Source organism: Symphalangus syndactylus, chromosome 19 (genome assembly GCF_028878055.3).
Source record: "Symphalangus syndactylus isolate Jambi chromosome 19, NHGRI_mSymSyn1-v2.1_pri, whole genome shotgun sequence".
Classification (NCBI taxonomy): domain Eukaryota; kingdom Metazoa; phylum Chordata; class Mammalia; order Primates; family Hylobatidae; genus Symphalangus; species Symphalangus syndactylus.
The window spans coordinates 92014707-92034598 of NC_072434.2; the positions used below are offsets into that span (position 1 = coordinate 92014707).

At 39.6% G+C, this 19892-nt stretch overlaps 2 protein-coding genes across 12 annotated transcripts in view; both read left to right on the top strand.

Moving 5' to 3' along the window:
* Nucleotides 1–10538, top strand: part of LOC129458442 (E3 ubiquitin-protein ligase TRIM58) — a 130582-nt gene extending 120044 nt beyond the window's left edge. For 8 of the 11 annotated variants that reach the window (XM_063613516.1, XM_063613519.1, XM_063613521.1 and 5 more), the window contains one exon: nucleotides 8408–10538. In XM_063613516.1, coding sequence (XP_063469586.1) covers nucleotides 8408–9306 — 899 coding nt within the window. In that variant the 3' untranslated portion in view covers nucleotides 9307–10538. The remainder of the gene's footprint in view (nucleotides 1–8407) is intronic. The other 3 variants (XM_063613514.1, XM_063613515.1, XM_063613523.1) reach the window with 1 other exon arrangement.
* LOC129458444 (olfactory receptor 2W3) lies at nucleotides 5324–6526 on the top strand. Its single transcript, XM_055234299.2, has one exon. It carries the CDS (start codon nucleotides 5324–5326, stop codon nucleotides 6266–6268), a length of 945 nt encoding a protein of 314 aa, XP_055090274.1. The 3' UTR covers nucleotides 6269–6526.
* Nucleotides 10539–19892: the final 9354 nt, after the last annotated feature.

Here is a 19892-nt window from a genome sequence, read left to right on the forward strand (position 1 = left end):
CAAAAAATTAGCCAGTCATGGTGTCGGGTGCCTGTAGTCCCAGCTACTCGGGAGGCTGAGGCAGGAGAATGGCGTGAACCCGGGAGGCAGAGCTTGCAGTGAACCGAGATTGTGCCACTGCACTCCAGCCTGGGCGACAGAGTGAGACTCTGTCTCAAAAAAAAAAAAATTATGACACACCAACACACAAAGATACACACAGACTGCACTTATATCACAAGTCGTTCAATTATAACAAAGCACTACATCTACCAATGCAAAATTATTATTATTACTATTATTATTTTTGAGACAGTGTTTTGCTCTGTCTCCTGGGCTGGCATACAATGGGGTGGTCTCGGCTCACTATAACCTCCACCTTTCGGGTTCAAGTGATTCTCCTGCCTCAGCCTCCCGAGTAGCTGGGATTACAGGCATACGCCACCAAACACGGCTAATTTTTTTTTTTTTTTTTTTGTATTTTTAGTAGAGACGGGGTTTCTCCATGTTGGTCAGGCTTGTCTTGAACTCCCAACCTCAGGTGATCCACCCGCCTCAGCCTCCCAAAGTGCTGGGATTACAAGCATGAGCCACCGTGCCCGGCCTAATGAGAGTCTTCTTTAACCTCCGCTTCACTTTCTAAAAGTGAGTCTCTTTTTGGCGGGGATGGGGGAGGACAGGGTCTCACTCTGTCGCCCAGGCTGAGGTGCCAGTGGCATGATCACAGCTCACTGCAGCCTCGACCTCCTGGGCACATTGATCCCCCTACCTCAGTCTCTTGAGTAGCTGGGACCATACCTTCGTGCGACCATGCCGGGCTAAGGTTCAATTTTGACTTTTGTATAGATGGTGTCTCCCCATGTTGCCCAAGCTAGAAATGAGGCTTTTCAACAATTTCAAACCGTACGTCCAGATATCAGTTCTATTTGAATGCAAATACAGTCATGTGTTGCTTAATGATGGGGATATATTCTGAGAAATGCATCGTTAGGTGATTTTGTCATTGTGTGAGCATCACAGCATGTACTTACACAAACCCAGATGGTGTATCCTACCACAAGCCTAGCCCATAAGTGTCTGGTATAGCTGGTCACTCCTAGGCTACAAACGAGTACAGCATAGTACTGTACTGAATGCTGAAGACAGCTGTAACACAGTGGTAAGTATATGTGTATCTAAACATAGAAAAGGCACAGTAAAAATACTGTATAAAATACAAAAAATGGTCACCTGTCTAGGGCACTTACCATGAATGGAGGTGGCAGGACTGGAATTTGCTCTGGGTGAGTCAGTGACTGGGTGCAGACTGAATGTGAAGACCCAGGACGTTCCTGTACATGACTACAGACTTTATCAGCTTTGTACACTTAGACTATATTAAATGCATTAAAAAGTATTTTTCTTTCAATAAAGTAACTATCCTTACTTTATTGAAACGTTTTTACATTGTAAACATTTTACTTTTTAACTTTGTGACTTTTTTTGTAATAGCACTTAGCTTAAAACACACATTGTAAACCTGTGTAAAATACTTTCTTTTTATTCTTATTCTACAAGTTATATTCTATTTAATTTTTTTTTTTACTTTTCAAACTTTTTCGTTGCAAGCTAAGACACAAGCAAAAACATTAGCCTGGGTGTCCACTGAGACAGAATGATCAGTGCCACTGTCTTCCACCTCTACACCTTGTCCCAAAGAAGGATTTCCGGGGCAGCCACATGCATGGAGCTGTCACCTCCTGTGATCACAATGCCTTCTGCAATACTGCCTGAAGGACCTGCCTCAGACTCCTCTTGAGGAGGTGGAACCACCACAGATGTAATTTGTTGTTGACCAAAATGTGTTGTTCTGCAACATGTGCCTGTATACATATATACGTACCATGTGTGTTTGTGTGTGTACAGTGAGAGTTTGTGAACAAAAAATGGAGTCACACTACATATAATCTCACTGTACATTGTATTTAGCTTTCTTTTTTTTGAGACGGAGTCTCACTCTGTCACCAGGCTGGAGTGCAGTGGTGCGATCTTGCCTCACTGCAACCTCTGCCTCCCGGGTTCAAGTGATTCTCCTGCCTCAGCCTCCTAAGTAGCTGGGGTTACAAGCATGCGCCACCATGCCTGGCTAATTTTTGTATTTTTTAGTAGAGATGGGGTTTCACCATCTTGGCCAGGCTGGTCTCGAACTCCTGACATCGTGATCCACCCTTCTCAGCCTCCCAAAGTGCTGGGATTACAGGCGTGAGCCACCGCGCCTAGCATAGTTAGCTTTCTACTTGTTTGATAGTAATATCTTTTTTTTTTTTTTGGACAAAATTCTTGGTAATGTCATTCCAATTTAGTGATTGTTTCCAGTCATCATCTATTAAATCATGTCTATCACTTTAACATACCTCGTTTCCCAGTATTATCTATTTCAGTAGATTCTATAATGAAATTTTTGAGGGTATGTGTTTCCTGATTGAGGGTTAATAAATGCAAAGCAGATTCCTAGATGTGGAATTAACAGGGCAATGAGAAAAGCATATCATTTAACATTTTATGAAAGACAGATATTTCTTTTGTTAAAATAATATGTACTATGTCAAGGTATATGTGTATTTAAATAGTCATTTTTTAAAGATCTCTCCAAAGATACTATTTCAATTTTGACTCTTATCAAGAGTTCATGAGGCCAGGCATGATGGCTCATACCTGTAATCCTGGCACTTTGGGAGTCCAAGATGGGCAGATCGCTTGAGATCAGGAGTTCAAGACCAGCCTGGGCAACATGGCAAAACCCCATCTCAACTAAATATACAAAAATTAGCCGGGTGTGGTGGCACATGCCTGTAATCTCAGCTACTTGGGAGGCTGAGGCAGGAGAAGCTGGGAGGATGAGGCTGCAGTGAGCCCAGATCACATCACTGCACTCCAGCCTGAGCAACACGGTGAGACTCTGTCTCAAAAAAAAAAAAAAAAAAAGTTTATGAGATTGGACTTATTTCCCACATTTTTTCAAGCTCTGGATATTACCACACTTTTCACTATTTACCTATCTGGAAAAGCAAATATCTTTATATTTAAATTTTTATAACCTCAATCATCAGTGAAAACATTTCTAATGTTTATATCACTTGCTTGTAAATCATTCATTTTCCTGTGAACTGTTTCTTCAAGTCATTACATATTTTTCTTTTGCTACAGGTTTTTCTTGTCACTTTTTTGAGAAAAAAATTAAATAAGGTAGCCTTCAGTTGTCTTGTTGAATTTTTCTACTATTGTCATTATTTTTTAGACTTTGCTAGTAGTGTTTCTTTTTTGTTTTGTTTTGTTTTGTTTTTGAGACGGAGTTTCACTCTGTCACCCAAGCTGGAGTGCAGTGGCACGATCTCGGCTCACTGCAACCTCCACCTCCTGGGTTCATGCTATTCTCCTGCCTCAACCTCCCAAGTAGCTGGGATTACAGGTGTGCACCACCACACCTGTGTAATTTTTGTATGTTTAGTAGAGAAGGGGTTTCACTGTGTTGGCCAGGCTAGTTGTGAACTCCTGACCTCAGGTGATCCACCACCTTGGCCTCCCGAAGTGCTGGGATTACAGGCGTGAGCCACCGCACCTGGCCAGAAGTGTTTCTTAGAGTGTAAATTTTTCTAAATAGGCAATACAATTTATCTATGTTTTGCTTTTTAACTTTTGAGAATTGCAACTTGGCTTATGATGTATACTTATTCAAGATGATTGGGAAAAAAAGAAAAAATAACTATCATGCTTTCTGATTGTAGTTGTATTTTTAAAATGTTTAAATATATAATTTGTAATTTTATATTTTTGGTGTAAGGAATAAAGAAGGGACTCACACTCGCTTCCTCCCACAAATGCCTTGTCAGTTATCATGATATAGTTATTGTATTTTCAAAGCTTGATTAGATATAAGGTAAGATTGTTTCTCTTCAGTAGGCTTTTTTTCTTCTGGATTTCTCTGGCTAGACTTATGGGCTTGTGTTCCTATTCTGTGTTTGCATGACACATTACCTTTTTTTTTTTTTAACATATGTAGAAACCTTTACACTCACTGAACTTTTATATGTTTTATATATTTATATTTCATATTAAAAAATTTCAAAGCATATCTGTAAACTAAGTAAGGTAGGTTTGATTATTACCATTTTAGATGAGAAAACTATGAAAAGAAAAATGAGCTTGCTGAGATGTTGTAATTTAGTGTTGTTGGCCTAGGGATAATGCAGAGTAGTTTGGAGCTGTAGCCCAAAATGTATGTATGTATTTATTGTCATTTGTCTTAGTTTGGGAGTACTGTTTTGTTACCTGCACGTATGGATTTATTTTTATTTGTATTAATTTGCGAGTACTGCTTTTTACCTGCACATACATATTTATATTTATTTATATTAATTTGGGAGTACATACATACTTATATTTATTTATATTAATTTGGGAGTACTGCTTTTTAGCTGCACGTATTGCATAGTGGCGAAGTCTTGGCTTTTAATGCATCCATCACCCAAACACCATGATCGACCGAGTCTCTCTATATCCATCTGTAAGACTTGTGGTTTGTCTCATCAAATACGCTTTGCTTTGAATGTGATGTGGTATTGGAATTGGAAAGTGATAGAGGTTTCTGTACCTATGCGTGAATTGTTGCATTACAGTTGTAATATCTGTTACAGTTTTTTCAATCTGTTTTATCCTCTCAAGCAGTATATAGTACTTTGGAAGAAAAACCCATACACTCTATTTCTTCAATACCAGGCCCAATTTTTAATTTATATAATTTTTAAATTACCTCAGAAATGATAACCTGATGAATGAGGTGTTTCTTTGAGACTAGTAATAGATAAAGTACTCTGTGTGTAATGAGTATTTCCTAAATACTATTCATGGATTATTTTGAGGCTCCATTTTGAGTCCTTGAGGTTTTTGGCAGGAGCTTAGGGACTGGAGTCTAGAAAAATTTATGGTTTGGCCACAGCAGGATTTGTCTTCACTTCGTTGGATTTAGAGGTAGTGCTAATAGTGGTTAAGATTGCACACTCCCAGCTCCATTGCCGGGTTCAGAATCAGCTCTGTGTCTTCCTACATATCACATCTGCTCAGCACACGTGTGTTTCAGGTTCCTTTTCTATAAGTTGGGAGCTAATAATAATAGTGCAACTCCATATAACAGCTGGGGTTAAATGAATAAAATAAATATAAAAAGCACAGAAGAATGCTTAGCTTATGATAGGGCTAAATGAATAAAATAAGCAGAGAAGAATGCTTAGCTTCTAGTAAGTTCTCCCTTAATATCAGCTGTTATTGTTATTATTAGGATTGATATTTCTGTTCAGCTGCAGTAGAGATGGATGGAACCAATGGCAGCACCCAAACTCATTTCATCCTACTGGGATTCTCTGACCGACCCCATCTGGAGAGGATCCTCTTTGTGGTCCTCCTGATCGCACACCTTCTGACCCTCGTAGGCAACACCACCATCATCCTGGTGTCCCGGCTGGACCCCCACCTCCACACCCCCATGTACTTCTTCCTCACCCACCTTTCCTTCCTGGACCTCAGTTTCACCACCAGCTCCATCCCCCAGCTGCTCTACAACCTTAATGGACATGACAAGACCATCAGCTACATGGGCTGTGCCATCCAGCTCTTCCTGTTCCTGGGTCTGGGTGGTGTGGAGTACCTGCTCCTGGCCGTCATGGCCTACGACCGGTTTGTGGCTATCTGCAAGCCCCTGCACTACATGGTGATCACGAACCCCAGGCTCTGCCGGGGCTTGGTGTCAGTGGCCTGGGGCTGTGGGGTGGCCAACTCCTTGGCCATGTCTCCTGTGACCCTGTGCTTACCCCGCTGTGGGCGCCATGAGGTGGACCACTTCCTGTGTGAGATGCCCGCCCTGATCCGGATGGCCTGCATCAGCACTGTGGCTATCGAAGGCACTGTCTTTGTCCTGGCGGTGGGCGTTGTGCTGTCCCCCTTGGTGTTTATCCTGCTGTCTTACAGCCACATTGTGAGGGCTGTGTTACAAATTCGGTCAGCATCAGGAAGGCAGAAGGCCTTCGGCACCTGCGGCTCCCATCTCACTGTGGTCTCCCTTTTCTATGGAGACATCATCTACATGTACATGCAACCAGGAGCCAGCTCCTCCCAGGACCAGAGCAAGTTCCTCACGCTCTTCTACAACATTGTCACCCCCCTCCTCAATCCTCTCATCTATACCCTCAGAAACAGAGAGGTGAAGGTGGCACTGGGAAGGTTGCTTCTGGGGAAGAGAGAGCTAGGAAAGGAGTAAGGGCATCTCCACCTGACTTCACCTCCATCCAGGGCCACTGGCAGCATCTGGAACGGCTGAATTCCAGCTGGTATTAGCCCGTGACTCCCAGCTTGCCTTTTTATGGACTTTCGTGAGGCTGTTTCAGTTCTGACATTATGTGTTTTTGTTGTTGTTGCTTTTAAAATTGAGACGGGGTGTCACTCTGTCACCTAGGGTGGAGTGCAGTGGTGCCACCATAGCTCCTTCGACTATTGGGCTTAAGCGATCCTCCCCCACCTCAGCCTTCTAAGTAACTGGGACTACAGGGGTGCATCACTGACGGTGGGAATTGTGGCTTTTCTGTCTTCTGTGGAGACGGGGTCTTGCTGTGTTGCCCAGGCTGGTCCCAAACTCCTGGCCTCATGTGATCCTCCTGCCATGGCCTCCTAAAGTTCTGGGATTACAGGTGTGAGTCACTGTGCCTGGCCAACATTATGTGCTTTATGTGTGAATTGTATAACACAAATCATCCCAAAGACCCATCATGATCTGTAAAGCAGCTGCAAAGAACGAAGTGAGACAAACAGTTGTAAAGATGAGTTTCCATCAACTTATACCAGAGTGCAAAGAGGAAATAACTCTTCTCAATCAGAGCTTTGCTTTGTTTGTTGTTGTTTGCTTTAAAGTCTAACACACCCGACATGTTTCAGTCAGAATGACCCCAAATGCATCACTGTTCTCCACGTGGTCCAAGTGCCTCTTTGGTTAGAGCCATCAAATCATGGAATGCAGCACAGTTTGATATTTTCTATATTCCCAATTCCTACCCAAACCTTTTCATGAAATCGTAGAGTTTGTTGTACCCTTTATCTAAACCTTTGGAATTTTCCCCAAAATCTGGTGTAAGATTCTGCATAAACCAAGAAGTGAACCTGTAAGTAATGATACATGGGTCATTTAAATCTTAAAGCATCATTCTTTCTCAGGCATGTTTTTCATTATTAGTAAGAAGAACCTGACATTGGTTCAGTCTCTTCTGTGTACCAGATGCTCCTAATTTATCTAACCTCAGTATTTGTATGAGGTCAGCATGATTATCATTATTCCCATTTTATCTCCCTGGTCCTTGAGATCTGAAGGTTAAATCTTTTGCTTGAGGGGAACTGAACCAGGGTTTTTTCCAAGTTCTGACTCCTGATTCATGTGGTTTCTATTGCATCATGAAATTTCAAAGAGCAAAAATCTTTAAGCACTTGGCACGCAATGTCAAAGACCCTTTGGGGCTAAGAAGCATGACTGGCTACTGTTCCTTACACAGTGTGGTCCTCAGTGTGTCCCACTAATGTGCACTCCAGTTACCTGAGGTCTTGTTCCAATGCGATTCCAATTCAGCTGGTGATAAGAGGGGTCTGAGTTTCTGCATCTATGCAAACCTCCCAGGTGATGCCCTTACTTTGGGGATTGGGAGTACATTTTAAGGATCCAGGAAATACATCACCCCCTGCTCTCGTTCCAGGCATTTGGAGGGCAGACACATTCTGGGAAAAGTTGGGAGAGGGTTCATAGACCAAGGGCGAATACAAGGTGAGAGGGAGTGGTGTGAAAGGCCAGCTGAGGGGCGGTCCTCATTACTCTGCCATTGCTCCTTTGCTCGGCTCCCTCCTCCTCTATGGGCATATTTCTGCCCTTTTTTGTATCCTCCTCACCTCCACACCTCACATCTAAAGTCACCAGCTCCAGGGCATTGTGTAAGTGTAAACAAACCAGAGCCCCAGAGAGGGGGATTCCTGTGCTTCCAGAGCACCCCCTTTGACTATTCAAGGATGCTGTTTGTAAGAAGTACTGATGTGGATGTGGGGAAAAAGAGAGAAAGAAAAAGAGAGACAGAGAGAGAGAGAAAGAGACAGAGGCAAAAGGAAAGTCAAAGAGAGCGAGACAAAGTCAAAGAGAGAAAAAGTTGAATTAATTTTATGCACAAATTAGAACATTTTGCAAGTGGCAAATGAAAGATTTGACATAGGTTTCATTGCTTTCACACAAGTGTTTTTCAAGAACTATGTAACTCAAATGGAGTACTATAAAGGATAAACAGTCTGTCATCTTTTTCTCCATTTGCAGTGTCACTCTTATTTGAAATCATGGAAAATGGGAGTTATACCCCTTATTTCATTCTCCTAGGACTCTTTAACCACACCAGAGCCCACCAAGTCCTCTTCATGATGCTTCTGACCACCGTTTTGACCTCCCTGTTTGGCAATGCCCTCATGATCCTCCTGATTCACCGAGAACGCAGGCTCCACACGCCCATGTACTTCCTCCTGAGCCAACTCTCCCTCATGGACGTGATGCTGGTTTTCACCACTGTGCCCAAAATGGCGGCTGACTACTTGACCGGAAATAAGGCCATCTCCCGCGCTGGCTGTGGTGTGCAGATCTTCTTCCTGCTCACCACGGATGGTGGAGAGTGCTTCCTCTTAGCAGCCATGGCCTATGACCGCTATGCGGCTGTCTGCCACCCACTCCGATATCCCACTCTCATGAGCTGGCAGCTGTGCCTGAGGATGACCATGTCGTGTTGGTTCCTGGGTGCAGCTGACGGGCTCCTGCAGGCTGTTGCTACCCTGAGCTTCCCATATTGCGGCGCACACGAGATCGATCACTTCTTCTGCGAGGCCCCCGTGCTGGTGCGTTTGGCTTGTGCTGACACTTCAGTCTTCGAAAACGCCATGTACATCTGCTGTGTGTTAATGCTCCTGGTCCCCTTGTCTCTCATCCTGTCCTCCTATGGTCTCATCCTCGCCGCTGTTCTCCACATGCGCTCTACAGAAGCCCGCAAGAAGGCCTTTGCCACCTGCTCTTCACATGTGGCTGTGGTGGGACTCTTTTATGGAGCTGCCATTTTTATCTATATGAGACCCAAATCCCACAGGTCCACTAACCACGATAAGGTTGTGTCAGCCTTCTATACTTTGTTCACCCCTTTACTAAACCCCCTCATCTACAGTGTGAGGAACAGTGAGGTCAAGGAAGCCCTGACAAGGTGTATGGGTCGGTGTGTGGCCTTAAGTCACGAATAAGAGTATATATATTTGCCCCAACATTCAAAATTGTGCAAAGTGTTTGTGTGGAATTTCCTAGAGATAAGGAATATACACTTTTATATCTACATCTGTTCTCTCTCTCCCTGTCTCTCTCTCTCTCTCTCTCTCTCCCTGTCTCTCTCTCTCTCTCTCTCTGTGTTTGTGTCTTGCTTTGAATTGCAGATGAATCTTCATTCCTTGGGTTCATTTACTCAGCTATCATTATCCAGTCAAATCGTGGATTGTTAAAAATCGGTGAACTCACTAATCCTTAGTAAGATGGTTTTACATCATACCTCGCAATAATTTTTTGTTCAAAGAAGAATTAACCATTCAAGCAGTTTTGAAAGTTAATTGTTGCCATTTGTTTCAAATTGAGGTGCAGCTTACACACAGTAGAATGCTCATATTAAGATGTTCCTTTTCAACTAATTTCCACAAATATCTACGCTGGTAATTCACCCATTATGAAGAGACACCATTTTCACCACCTCAGAAAGGTCCTGCAGGCCCTTTTCCAGTGATACCCCTGGCCTAAGATACATCCACTGCTCTAATTTTTATCTCCGTTCATTAGTTTGGACTATTCTAAAATTTCACATCAAAGGAAACCAATAGTATTGTCTTGAATCTTGCTTCCTTCTTTCAGCTTAATGTATTTCTAAAATCCCTCCACCTTTTTACCTCATTGATACATTGCTCTTTTTTACTGCTAAGTAGTATTTTGTTTTCTGAAAATGTCATCATTTGTTTATCCATTATTTTGCTGATGGACATCTGGGCTATTTTCAGTTTGAAGTTCTTACGACTGAAATGTCTGTTAATCTCCTATTTGTAATAATATGTTTTTATTTTTCTTGGTAGGTGTCTGATGAACTCTTCAGTAAACTGTTTTCAGAGTGGTTGTTTACTCTTATGCTGCCGCTGACAATGCACACAAGTTCCAGTTGCTCCAAGTATCGATGCTTTCTTCATTTTAGCAATTCTTCTGAGTGTAGTAGGAACTCAGTTTGCTTTTAATTTGCATTTTCCTGATGACTAATAATGTTGAGGCCTCTTTCGTTAGCTTATTATCTATTGCTTATTGATGTAAACTGTCTACTTCAGTTTTTGGAAAAAAAAATCTGTATATGCTTCCAAAGCGAAAACAACTTGGTCATTAATTAATAGGCAATCTATGGCATTCATAGGACTACTTGAAATTTTGGAAATAAAATCATATATTAGGTTACTTGTTATTATATTTCCTGACACGTGTTATCATTCAATGCCTCAAGATTTGCTGTTTTATTAAACCAGGTATTTAGTACATCTCTTCCACCTCCTGCATTCTGCTTAAAGCTATAAATCTGTTTGTTTTAATTATGAGTTGTAACAGAACATGGAGGAATGATGCCACTAAAAACGCATGGGTTTTATTAATTTTACATATACAGGGGCTTTTTCACAAGAGCATGAAATCCGAGGAAGTGGCCCGAGAAAGAATGATAAATTTAAGAAGAATGACAGGACAAAGAGGACGGGGTAACAGGTGAGTCATTAGGAGGTATATGAAGGGGAGTAAAACTTGTAGAAGGGTTATTACTTAGGTAAGTATATTCATTCTGATCCATTGCACCCCTGGATCCCAGTGTCTGGTGTAAGGGCTGTTTTCTCAGCTGGTACATGGAGGGTGCACCTCCCGAGGAGGAGTCTCTATGGCTTCGCGCATGTAGGAGGAGAATGATCAGCTGGCCCTTTCTGAAACAACCATTGCTCCTATGTTTTTAACTCAAAGTAACCAATATTTCAATTTGGTATTTGGGGGATGGCATGTCTTTCACTCCTTTCCTGGTAAATGATTATATACATATAGTAATTTTCAGGCAATAAATGTGGCATGTTAAACAGACTGCTGATTTTACAAAGGAAACAAACATAAACATACATTTATTTCTATATCAATTTATTTCTAGATATATACTCATGTGATCTCCAAAAACAAAAAATTAAATCCAAAAATCAATTGTAATACAATAGTTTCACATACTTAGAGACTGTTTTTTTTTTTTTTTACTTTGCTTTTTTTTAGTCTGAATCTTCTCCTTCACAACTTTTTCTTTTCTTGAAATAAGGAGCAGAGGAATGTAGAGCAGACGCTGTCAGGCAGCAGGAGCCAGTGAGATCCAGGTTGGCAGGTCCCTGCAGTACTGTGGACGTGGCGGCCCCTAGGGATTGTGGAAGAAAGCCTGGTTGAGGCACTTACCTCGGGCCTGCAGGTTGTGCTTTAGGGTATCTAGCAGAACTCAGCCAATTTATTACACTTTAAACCTGGTTTATTTCTATAAACATAGGCATAACTTGATCATAGGGTAATTTCATCAAATTGCCAACTTCCGTAGTCTTTCAGACACATTAAGTGAATTGGTTTCACCCTCGCCTAGATGGAGTAAAGAAAGTATAACTTCTTATAAAATAACTATAATAATAGTAATAAACAGAAATACCTCTCATTCATTTAGCACTTACTTTGCAACTCTATTTTGCTTAATATTTCACCTTCATTTTATTATTTTAGTTATAACCATAACCTTCCAGAATTGGCTCAGTGTTCATTCTCATTTTTTTAAAAAAATGGAGACAAGCTTATTGGGGTAAAATTCATTATCCACCTTTATACAGACCTGAATCCAATTGTCTGACTTTAAAAAGCCTGCCCTCAGGAAAGAGCTAGCTGTCATAGTGTTTCAGTGAGCACCCGCCCCCACCCCGCACATATACACATGCACACTCGTTTGAAATCGCCGTCATTTCTTCTGCTAGAGTTCAAGATGTTGTCACATGGTTTTCCTCCTCTCACACAAGCCATTGCTGCAGGTTCTCTTCGCTTTTTTCTCAGGCATCCCCTAGGGACATGGCTCCTCATGGTGCCCTATGAAAGGGTGGCCGTTTTCTCTCCCAGAAGCCACACACTATAGGACTTCCAGCTGGGAAGGTGTCTTTCATCCTTTTCCTTTCTCCTTTCAAACCACATATCCCCTTCTCCCTGCAAACTGTCAGCTAATCCGAAGGAAATCGCTGAACTGAGTATCACCCAATGCCGCTGAGTCACTCTCAAGGACATGACATTGAAACAAACATCTGAGTAGCATGAACAGCAGCTGGACTCCATGAGGGAGGAAGGGATGTTGAGCCTGGTGTGTTAAATGTGAAAGGCCCTGACTGGAATGTCCTGTGTGGAGTGGAACGTGGTAAGGTCAAGTGTGGTGGGAGACGGGGACCCTGGGAGGAAGGACTTCAGGGTCAGGTCATGTAGGAAGGCACAGGTTGAAGCCCTTAGAAGTGCTGGGGAAGAGTGTTTATGTGCAAGAAATAATCTGACTTATGAAAAAGATGCAAAAGAGCTCAATTTATGTAAATAAAAATAATTCAGCTTCACTGGAAATGAGAACTAAATGTAGGCAAACTTTATGATTTTCTTTTTAATTTAGAAGAATGTGACCTAGAAGGATGTCTGCAAACACAAAGTTGTGATTACAGAAAGAAGAATCTAGTATTAGGACTGAAATGGATTTATATGGGGAGAAATTTGAGGCAGGGAATTAACTTAATTGTCATTATTATAATTTTTGTGTTTCTATCATATAAAAGCGGGTGCTAAATTCTTTGAGTAAAACATACTGGAATTATAGTAGATTGAAGATTCCGCCAATATAAAATCTAATAGATGCATTAAGGGTAGCAAACGATTATCACAGATCACTGTACTAGTTTTTCTATTCCCAGATCAACTCATTTGCCTTCTTCAATGATTCTTTCTCATCAATATATTTCTGCTGTAAATTCTGATCACAAAATGTGTAGCATTCTAATATAATCTGCATACATACATAAATAATGTACTAAAGTGAATTTAGTATAGAACTTTAAGATATGCCTGTAGTAGGCTTGATTTTCACATATTTGTTCAATAAAGCAAATTAAATCATGCCATTTTATTTAGATAAGTGAAACACCATTTAAAATTATTTGAAATAACTTAAAATAAATATAAACATTATCTTTAGCATATAATTTTAGTTTTGATTTAAATATAAAAATTTGGAAACTCAATGTTACTTATATTATTTTTACTATTAAAAGCTGAAAGGTAATATAAATGTAACAAGTAATATAATAGTTGACTAAATAGTTGTACACCCAGTTGAAATTTGCTACATTAACAAACAGTAATCCAAAGATCTTTCACTGACAGCAATGGTAAAGAGTTTCTCTGCTGCCAGTGGAGAAGTCATATTGGTTAACTTGTTATATACCCCTGATTTTACCCTCTGAAAAGATCGTTTGTCCACTGTGGTCTTTTAACCTTGACCTCACCTTTGGATTGAATTTTCTTTCCCTTAGCATAATCCTATTGCATTTTTGATCTCTAGGGGAAATTGGAGATAGTACATTGATGCATACAATTTGTGGCCAGTTCCTTCTACTGCAATGTCAATGGTCTAGGGGTTACTTACAGTTCTACAACACACAAATTCAGAGTGGTACAACCAGACTTAGGTTTCCTTTGGCAGTACTGATGTTTAAAAACATAGCTGGCATTTATTCATTTCCATTTGAGACCACTATCCGTCAAAATCTACTGCTAAGATAGAGTTTTTAATCTCTTGATTGCTCCCAACATTAGTTAAATGTGGCTGCACTGAAAATGGTTTCAACAATAGACTTCCGTGGGAACAAACTAGCTTGATTCTTTGTGACAAGCGAGATACCCCCTGTCTTCTGCAGCGTTCTCAAGGAAAGTGCTTGGTGAGGCTTGAGCCCTGGAGTCATTTGCTTGTCAGGCGCACACACCCCATATGCAGTTGTTCTCAGTCCTTCGAGGCTTCTGAGTATTAGGCTTGGATAATACCTATTTCATGTTTCAGGCACAGAAATATTTGATCAGCAAAGCTTATTTTCTCATCTCTGCTAACTCTAGCTTGGTTCATCTCACACTTGCTGGACGTTGCTGTGCGTTCTGTGGTAGAACAGGTAACAGAGTAAAATAACTTGCTAGCTCCCACACAAAGGACATTTCCCTAGTTTCTAGAAATCATCTCAGTTTTTGTTTTCAATCACCTCCACTATAAGAAGAAAATCGTTTTCTTTTTTCTAACAGCATTAAGTGCATAATAAGAGAGAATTCAGTTCTATCATCAGTAACAGAGACCTGGTCAGTAGGGACTTCAACATTAAACAAGAATTTAAAAAATTAATTGACACACAATTCTTGTACAAATTTATGGGGTACAGAGTGATATTTGGATACATAGAAAGTTTAATGATCAAATCAGGGTAATTAGCATATTAGTCACCTTTGTGTGTGTGTGTGTGTGTGTGTGTGTGTGTGTGCTGGGAACATTGAAAATCCTTTCTTCCAGCTGTTTGAAAATATAGAAAAAATTATCCTTAACGATAATCATCCTAGAGGGCTGTAGAACACCAGAACTTATTCCTCCATCATAGTTCTAAATTCGTACTCATTGAGTAACTTCTCTCTCCTCTTTAGCCCCCCATGTTTCCCAGCCTCTAGTAAATACTATTCTACTCTCTAACTCTATGAGATCAGATTTTTTAACCTTCTGTATATGAATGAGAACATGCAGTATACATCCTTCTGTGCCCTGGTTTATTAAACTCCACATAACGCTGTCCAGGCTTATTCATGCTGCCACCAACTACAAGATTTTATTCTTTTTATGACTGAATAGTATTAAATTTTGTATACATACCACATTTTCTTTAACTGTTCATTGGTCGGTGAACATGTAGTTGATTCCATATCTTGGATATTGTGAACAGTGCGGCACTAAACATTGAGGTACAGATGTCCCTTCAATAGGCTAATTTCTTTTCCTCTGGATATATGTCCAGTAGTTGAATTGCTGGATCACATGAGAGATCTATATTTTTAGCTTCATAGTGTTCTTTATAATAGCTATACTAATTTACATTCCCATCAACACTGTATAAGATGTTTCTTTCTCTACATCCTCACCAGCATTTGTTATATTTTGTCTTTTTTGATAATGACCACTCTAATTGCAGTGAAATTATATGTCATTGTGGTTTTGATTTATATCTCCCTTATGATTAGTGATGTTGAACATTTTTTCAAATACTTGGCTATTTTTATGTCTTCTTTTGAGAAATGGGTATTTAGATCATTTACCTATTTTCTTTTTATTATACTTTAAGTTTTAGGGTACATGTGCACAACGTTCAGGTTAGTTACATATGTATACATGTGCCATGTTGGTGTGCTGCACCCAGTAACTCGTCATTTAACATTAGGTGTATCTCCAAATGCTGTCCCTCCCCCCTTCCCCCACCCCACAACAGGCCCCGGTGTGTGATGTTCCCCTTCCTGTGTCCATGTGTTCTCTCTGTTCAATTCCCACCTATGAGTGAGAACATGCGGTGTTTGTTTTTTTTGTCCTTGCAATAGTTTGCTGAGAATGATAGTTTCCAGCTTCATCCATGTCCCTACAAAGGACATGAACTCATCATTTTTTATGGCTGCATAGTATTCCATGGTGTATATGTGCCACACTTTCTTAATCCAGTCTATCATTGTTGGACATTTGGGTTGGTTGCAAGTCTTTGATAAATCATGCTGCTATAAAGACACATGCACACGTATGTTTATTGCAGCATTTACCTATTTTCAATTGGATTATGGGGTTTTATTTGCTATTGAGTTCCTTGCATATACTATATATTAATCTTTTGTCAGAAGAATAATTTGCAAATATTTTCTTCAATTTTTCAGGGTGTTTTTTCTTGTGTTGAATGTTTTCTTTTCTGTTCAGAAGGTTTTTAGTTTAATATAGCCCCATTTGTGTGTTTTTATTTTGTTGCCTGTGCCCTTGAAGTCTTATAGATCAAATCTTTTCTGAGACCAATGTTGAAGCATTTCCCTTAAAACAAGCATCATTTTGAATTTGTTCATAAGAAGCAAGTGTTTATTTTGGCCAGTCAGGGCAGCTTTTGTGATTGGTGATCAACAGGAAATTGCCTAGTAGCAGACAGTCTTCGGCTCCTTAATCCCTTGAGTTTTGTCCCCATGAAACGGTTACAGGAACATCTCAGGAACATATATCATTATATCCATATGCTAAAGAAACAGGATGAAGGAAGCAAGAAGGGTCTGTATCTCCAGTCCCCACCACTCATGTGTTGTAGTTGTCCAGCATTTAATCAGTTGGTCACACTCTACTGGCTTCGAGAAGGGACGAGTGGTGTGTGATTATATGTGGATGGTGCTGAGCCCATACAGGTTCTGTTCAATTGAAAGAGAAGGATAGAATGGATGCTTTAGAGCTACCACGACCGCACATGGAACCCAGTAGATGAGAAGGAATAACCCCTGAGAGGCATTTATGTAGGCAGAACATGTAGGAGATAGTGATATGTGTATGGAAGGGGGCAGAGATAAAGAGAGTTCAAGAATGACTGTCTGATTTCTGGCTTGGGCAGTTACGCATGGTAGTTTTTACTTGAGCACTTTAGTGCATGACATGAGACAGTAATTATAGGATTCCCTCAAACTGGGTCGCAGTAACAAGGAGAAGACATGTGGTCTCTCACTCTGTAATGATTGTATGGAATTGAAAAGTTAGAAGGGCAAAAAAAAATGGTGAATTAAAACATCAAATGGCTGGTATAAAATGAGATTGTAAGCAGCTCAGGTTATTTGATTTCAAAGTCTCGATTTGCTCTTTCACACACAATTGCATGTGTGCATATGGGTGAGGAAGCCAACCTAAACATTCTCATTCAATGTGGTGAGTTTCTTTCTCCCCAGCTTAATGAACCAATTTTCTGGACAGTGAGTACAAAATATACTTCTGATCCACTGCATTAAATTGTACTTTGCTTTACAGAGTTATATTCTATCATATCCTGAATCTTTCTTCTTTCACGCCTTTCCTTCCTGTCCCTCTTTTCCTCTCCCTAGCCACCTCATTTTCTCCGTCTCCCTGGTATATAACCCCTTACGTGTGTATTTAAGAAACAAAAAATAGTAAGAATATAGGAACTATAGGAATACTAATATAGTAATTATAGTAGTAGCAATAATAGTCATCCTGAATATTGACTGTGTGCCAGGCTCTATTCCCCCCATTCACTTGGTCTGTGTATGTGTGTGCATGAGTGTATGTGTTTGTAGTGGGGGGTATTTAATGAGTCTCATCTAATATTCAAAACAACTTTATCAGGCAGGTACTGTCATGATCTTCATTTAATAGAAATTCATTTCAGACATAATTTAATGGATATTTCAGATATAATTTCATATCTGGTGTTTCATGTAAGACAAAAAATGAAATATTTTTGGGATATTGCATTTGCATTAAATTTTCCCGTTTATCTCTTTTCAAAGCAGTAGAGTATTGATGATATTGTTATTTTCTTAATAAAATATTTGAGTCAATAGCATACGAATTCCTGGGCTAGGTAACATCCATTATATTTCTATTATACCCATGTCTGCTCTAGATAAAGTAATAGTTAAATTTCATCCAGATTGAGGTTAACTTAGTATTTGAGTTTTGCCTCTCCCATGAAATTCCACTGTAGTTCAGTGAAATACCAGTGATCATTTTTTAAAAATAGTCAGTCACTAACTCATTAAGTCGGATATTTTAAGTTATGATAAGGCTTATCATAGTTGATTTAGTGATTTTCTTTTGTCTTGTGCTTGTCTTGCAGTCAAACATATAATGTAAAGAAATAATGTAGGAGCAAATAAATAACTACTTAACGTTTGAATGTAAACCCATGTCAATATTAGTGAGCAATCGACGTCTGTATAAATCAAAATTTAAAGAAACATGTTGTATGCTTTATCAGTATAATGAGAGATCTGGTAGATAAATTAAAAAGTATTTTCTAGTTGAACTAAGTCTAAATTAATGAATATGTAGTGTGTTTTAACAATCTTCCTAAATATAAAATGCTCAGAAGGATTTGAGTGCACTAGTCAATGAGTGAAGAGTACAAAAGGAGACTGGGGTATGGTGGTGTCTGTACTTGGAAAGTAATTTCCAAGCAGGAGTAAATTCAACGGAACATTTGCACAGTAAACAGATAGGAACAGTTTGATTCACTAATGGGAATAAACATATGAACTCTGAAGTAGTTCCATTGACAAAATCAAACAATTTGGCTACATGTACAAATATTTGGAAAAGTTGGCTAAATAATTTAAGGAGCCTAAATGATTGTTCTTAAATGAAGACATTTTTAGATATAGTAAAGTCTCACACACACATACCCACACCCAAACACACACACACAGACATTTAATCACGTACAGTTATCATCTGAAGGAAGTATGATGTGTCTGGAAAAAAATGTGGGCTATTCTTTTGTTTGCATTAAACTTAGAGTGAAATTATGTACACGATTTGTGCTGGTGTCACTCTATATTTCTTTCTCTATAATCATGACCTGTGTTTCTTCAAATCAAAGTGGCTCTTTTATGCTCAGTTTATGTGAAGTATAATGTCCACTGGTTAAATTTCAGACTGGCCTGCCTGACTGCTTCTTCCAAATGATAAAACTTTAAGTATATATAAAGATGTGAACAGACTTTTGGGAAACATAGGAATTTCCTAAAAATTACAGATCCACAAAGCTGAAAAACTTAGGGCAAAACCCTGAGGAGAGCACGTTCTCTGACTAATCTCTAAGCTTATAGAACAGACATGGATGTAGAGTGTGTATTTTTCTCCCACATTTAATATTATTAACACGGTACACTTGGAGCTAGATGGACGATAAATGAGCTTTACCTCGTCAAAGAGTTTCGTGTGTGGGGAACAAGCTATAGGACAGGTGACACATGTTTTCTCCACTTTCAAACACGGAATTGAGAGCATTTCTCTTTGCATACAATGGCAGATGTCACCCAAAATTGAAATACTCCTGGGTAACGTAGAGGATACACTTTCTTTAATCATTCCATCGTCATGGGAGTATATTTCAGATCCCTTACTGACTGGTTAGGCCAAGAGATAGGAAAAAAGTTGCAGAAATGTGAGGTGCCTCATAGTAGTGGACATACGGTGTTGGAAGTAAGATGATGAGGGAGATAAGAAATAAATTGTGGATTGCTTCCAATTTCTGAAGAAAAAGTACAGGTACTATTGCGTAGATGATATGAACTCTAAAAAATGTAAAAGCCAGTATGAAATACAGAGAAAGAGCATTTATGCATAGCTGAAAATATTTTTATATCAAAGACCACTAAAACGATTAAATCACTCTTGTAAAAAGCAATTAATGAGACCTAAAATGGGTGAGAAGTCAGCTAAGGACATATGATTCAGTAGGACATGGAATTATGATAATAAAGTAAATCATTAATTAAACAAGTAAAACCAGGAGAATGATATAACTCTAGGGAGTGGGGAAAAGTTAACAACTTTGGATACAGGTATGTTGATTTTGAGTTGTCAGCAGTATTTATTGATTTTGTAAATTTATTTATGATCAGCTCATGCAAGGCACCACTGCCCTTAAGTCTGAAACTATGTGTATCATCAAATTTTACA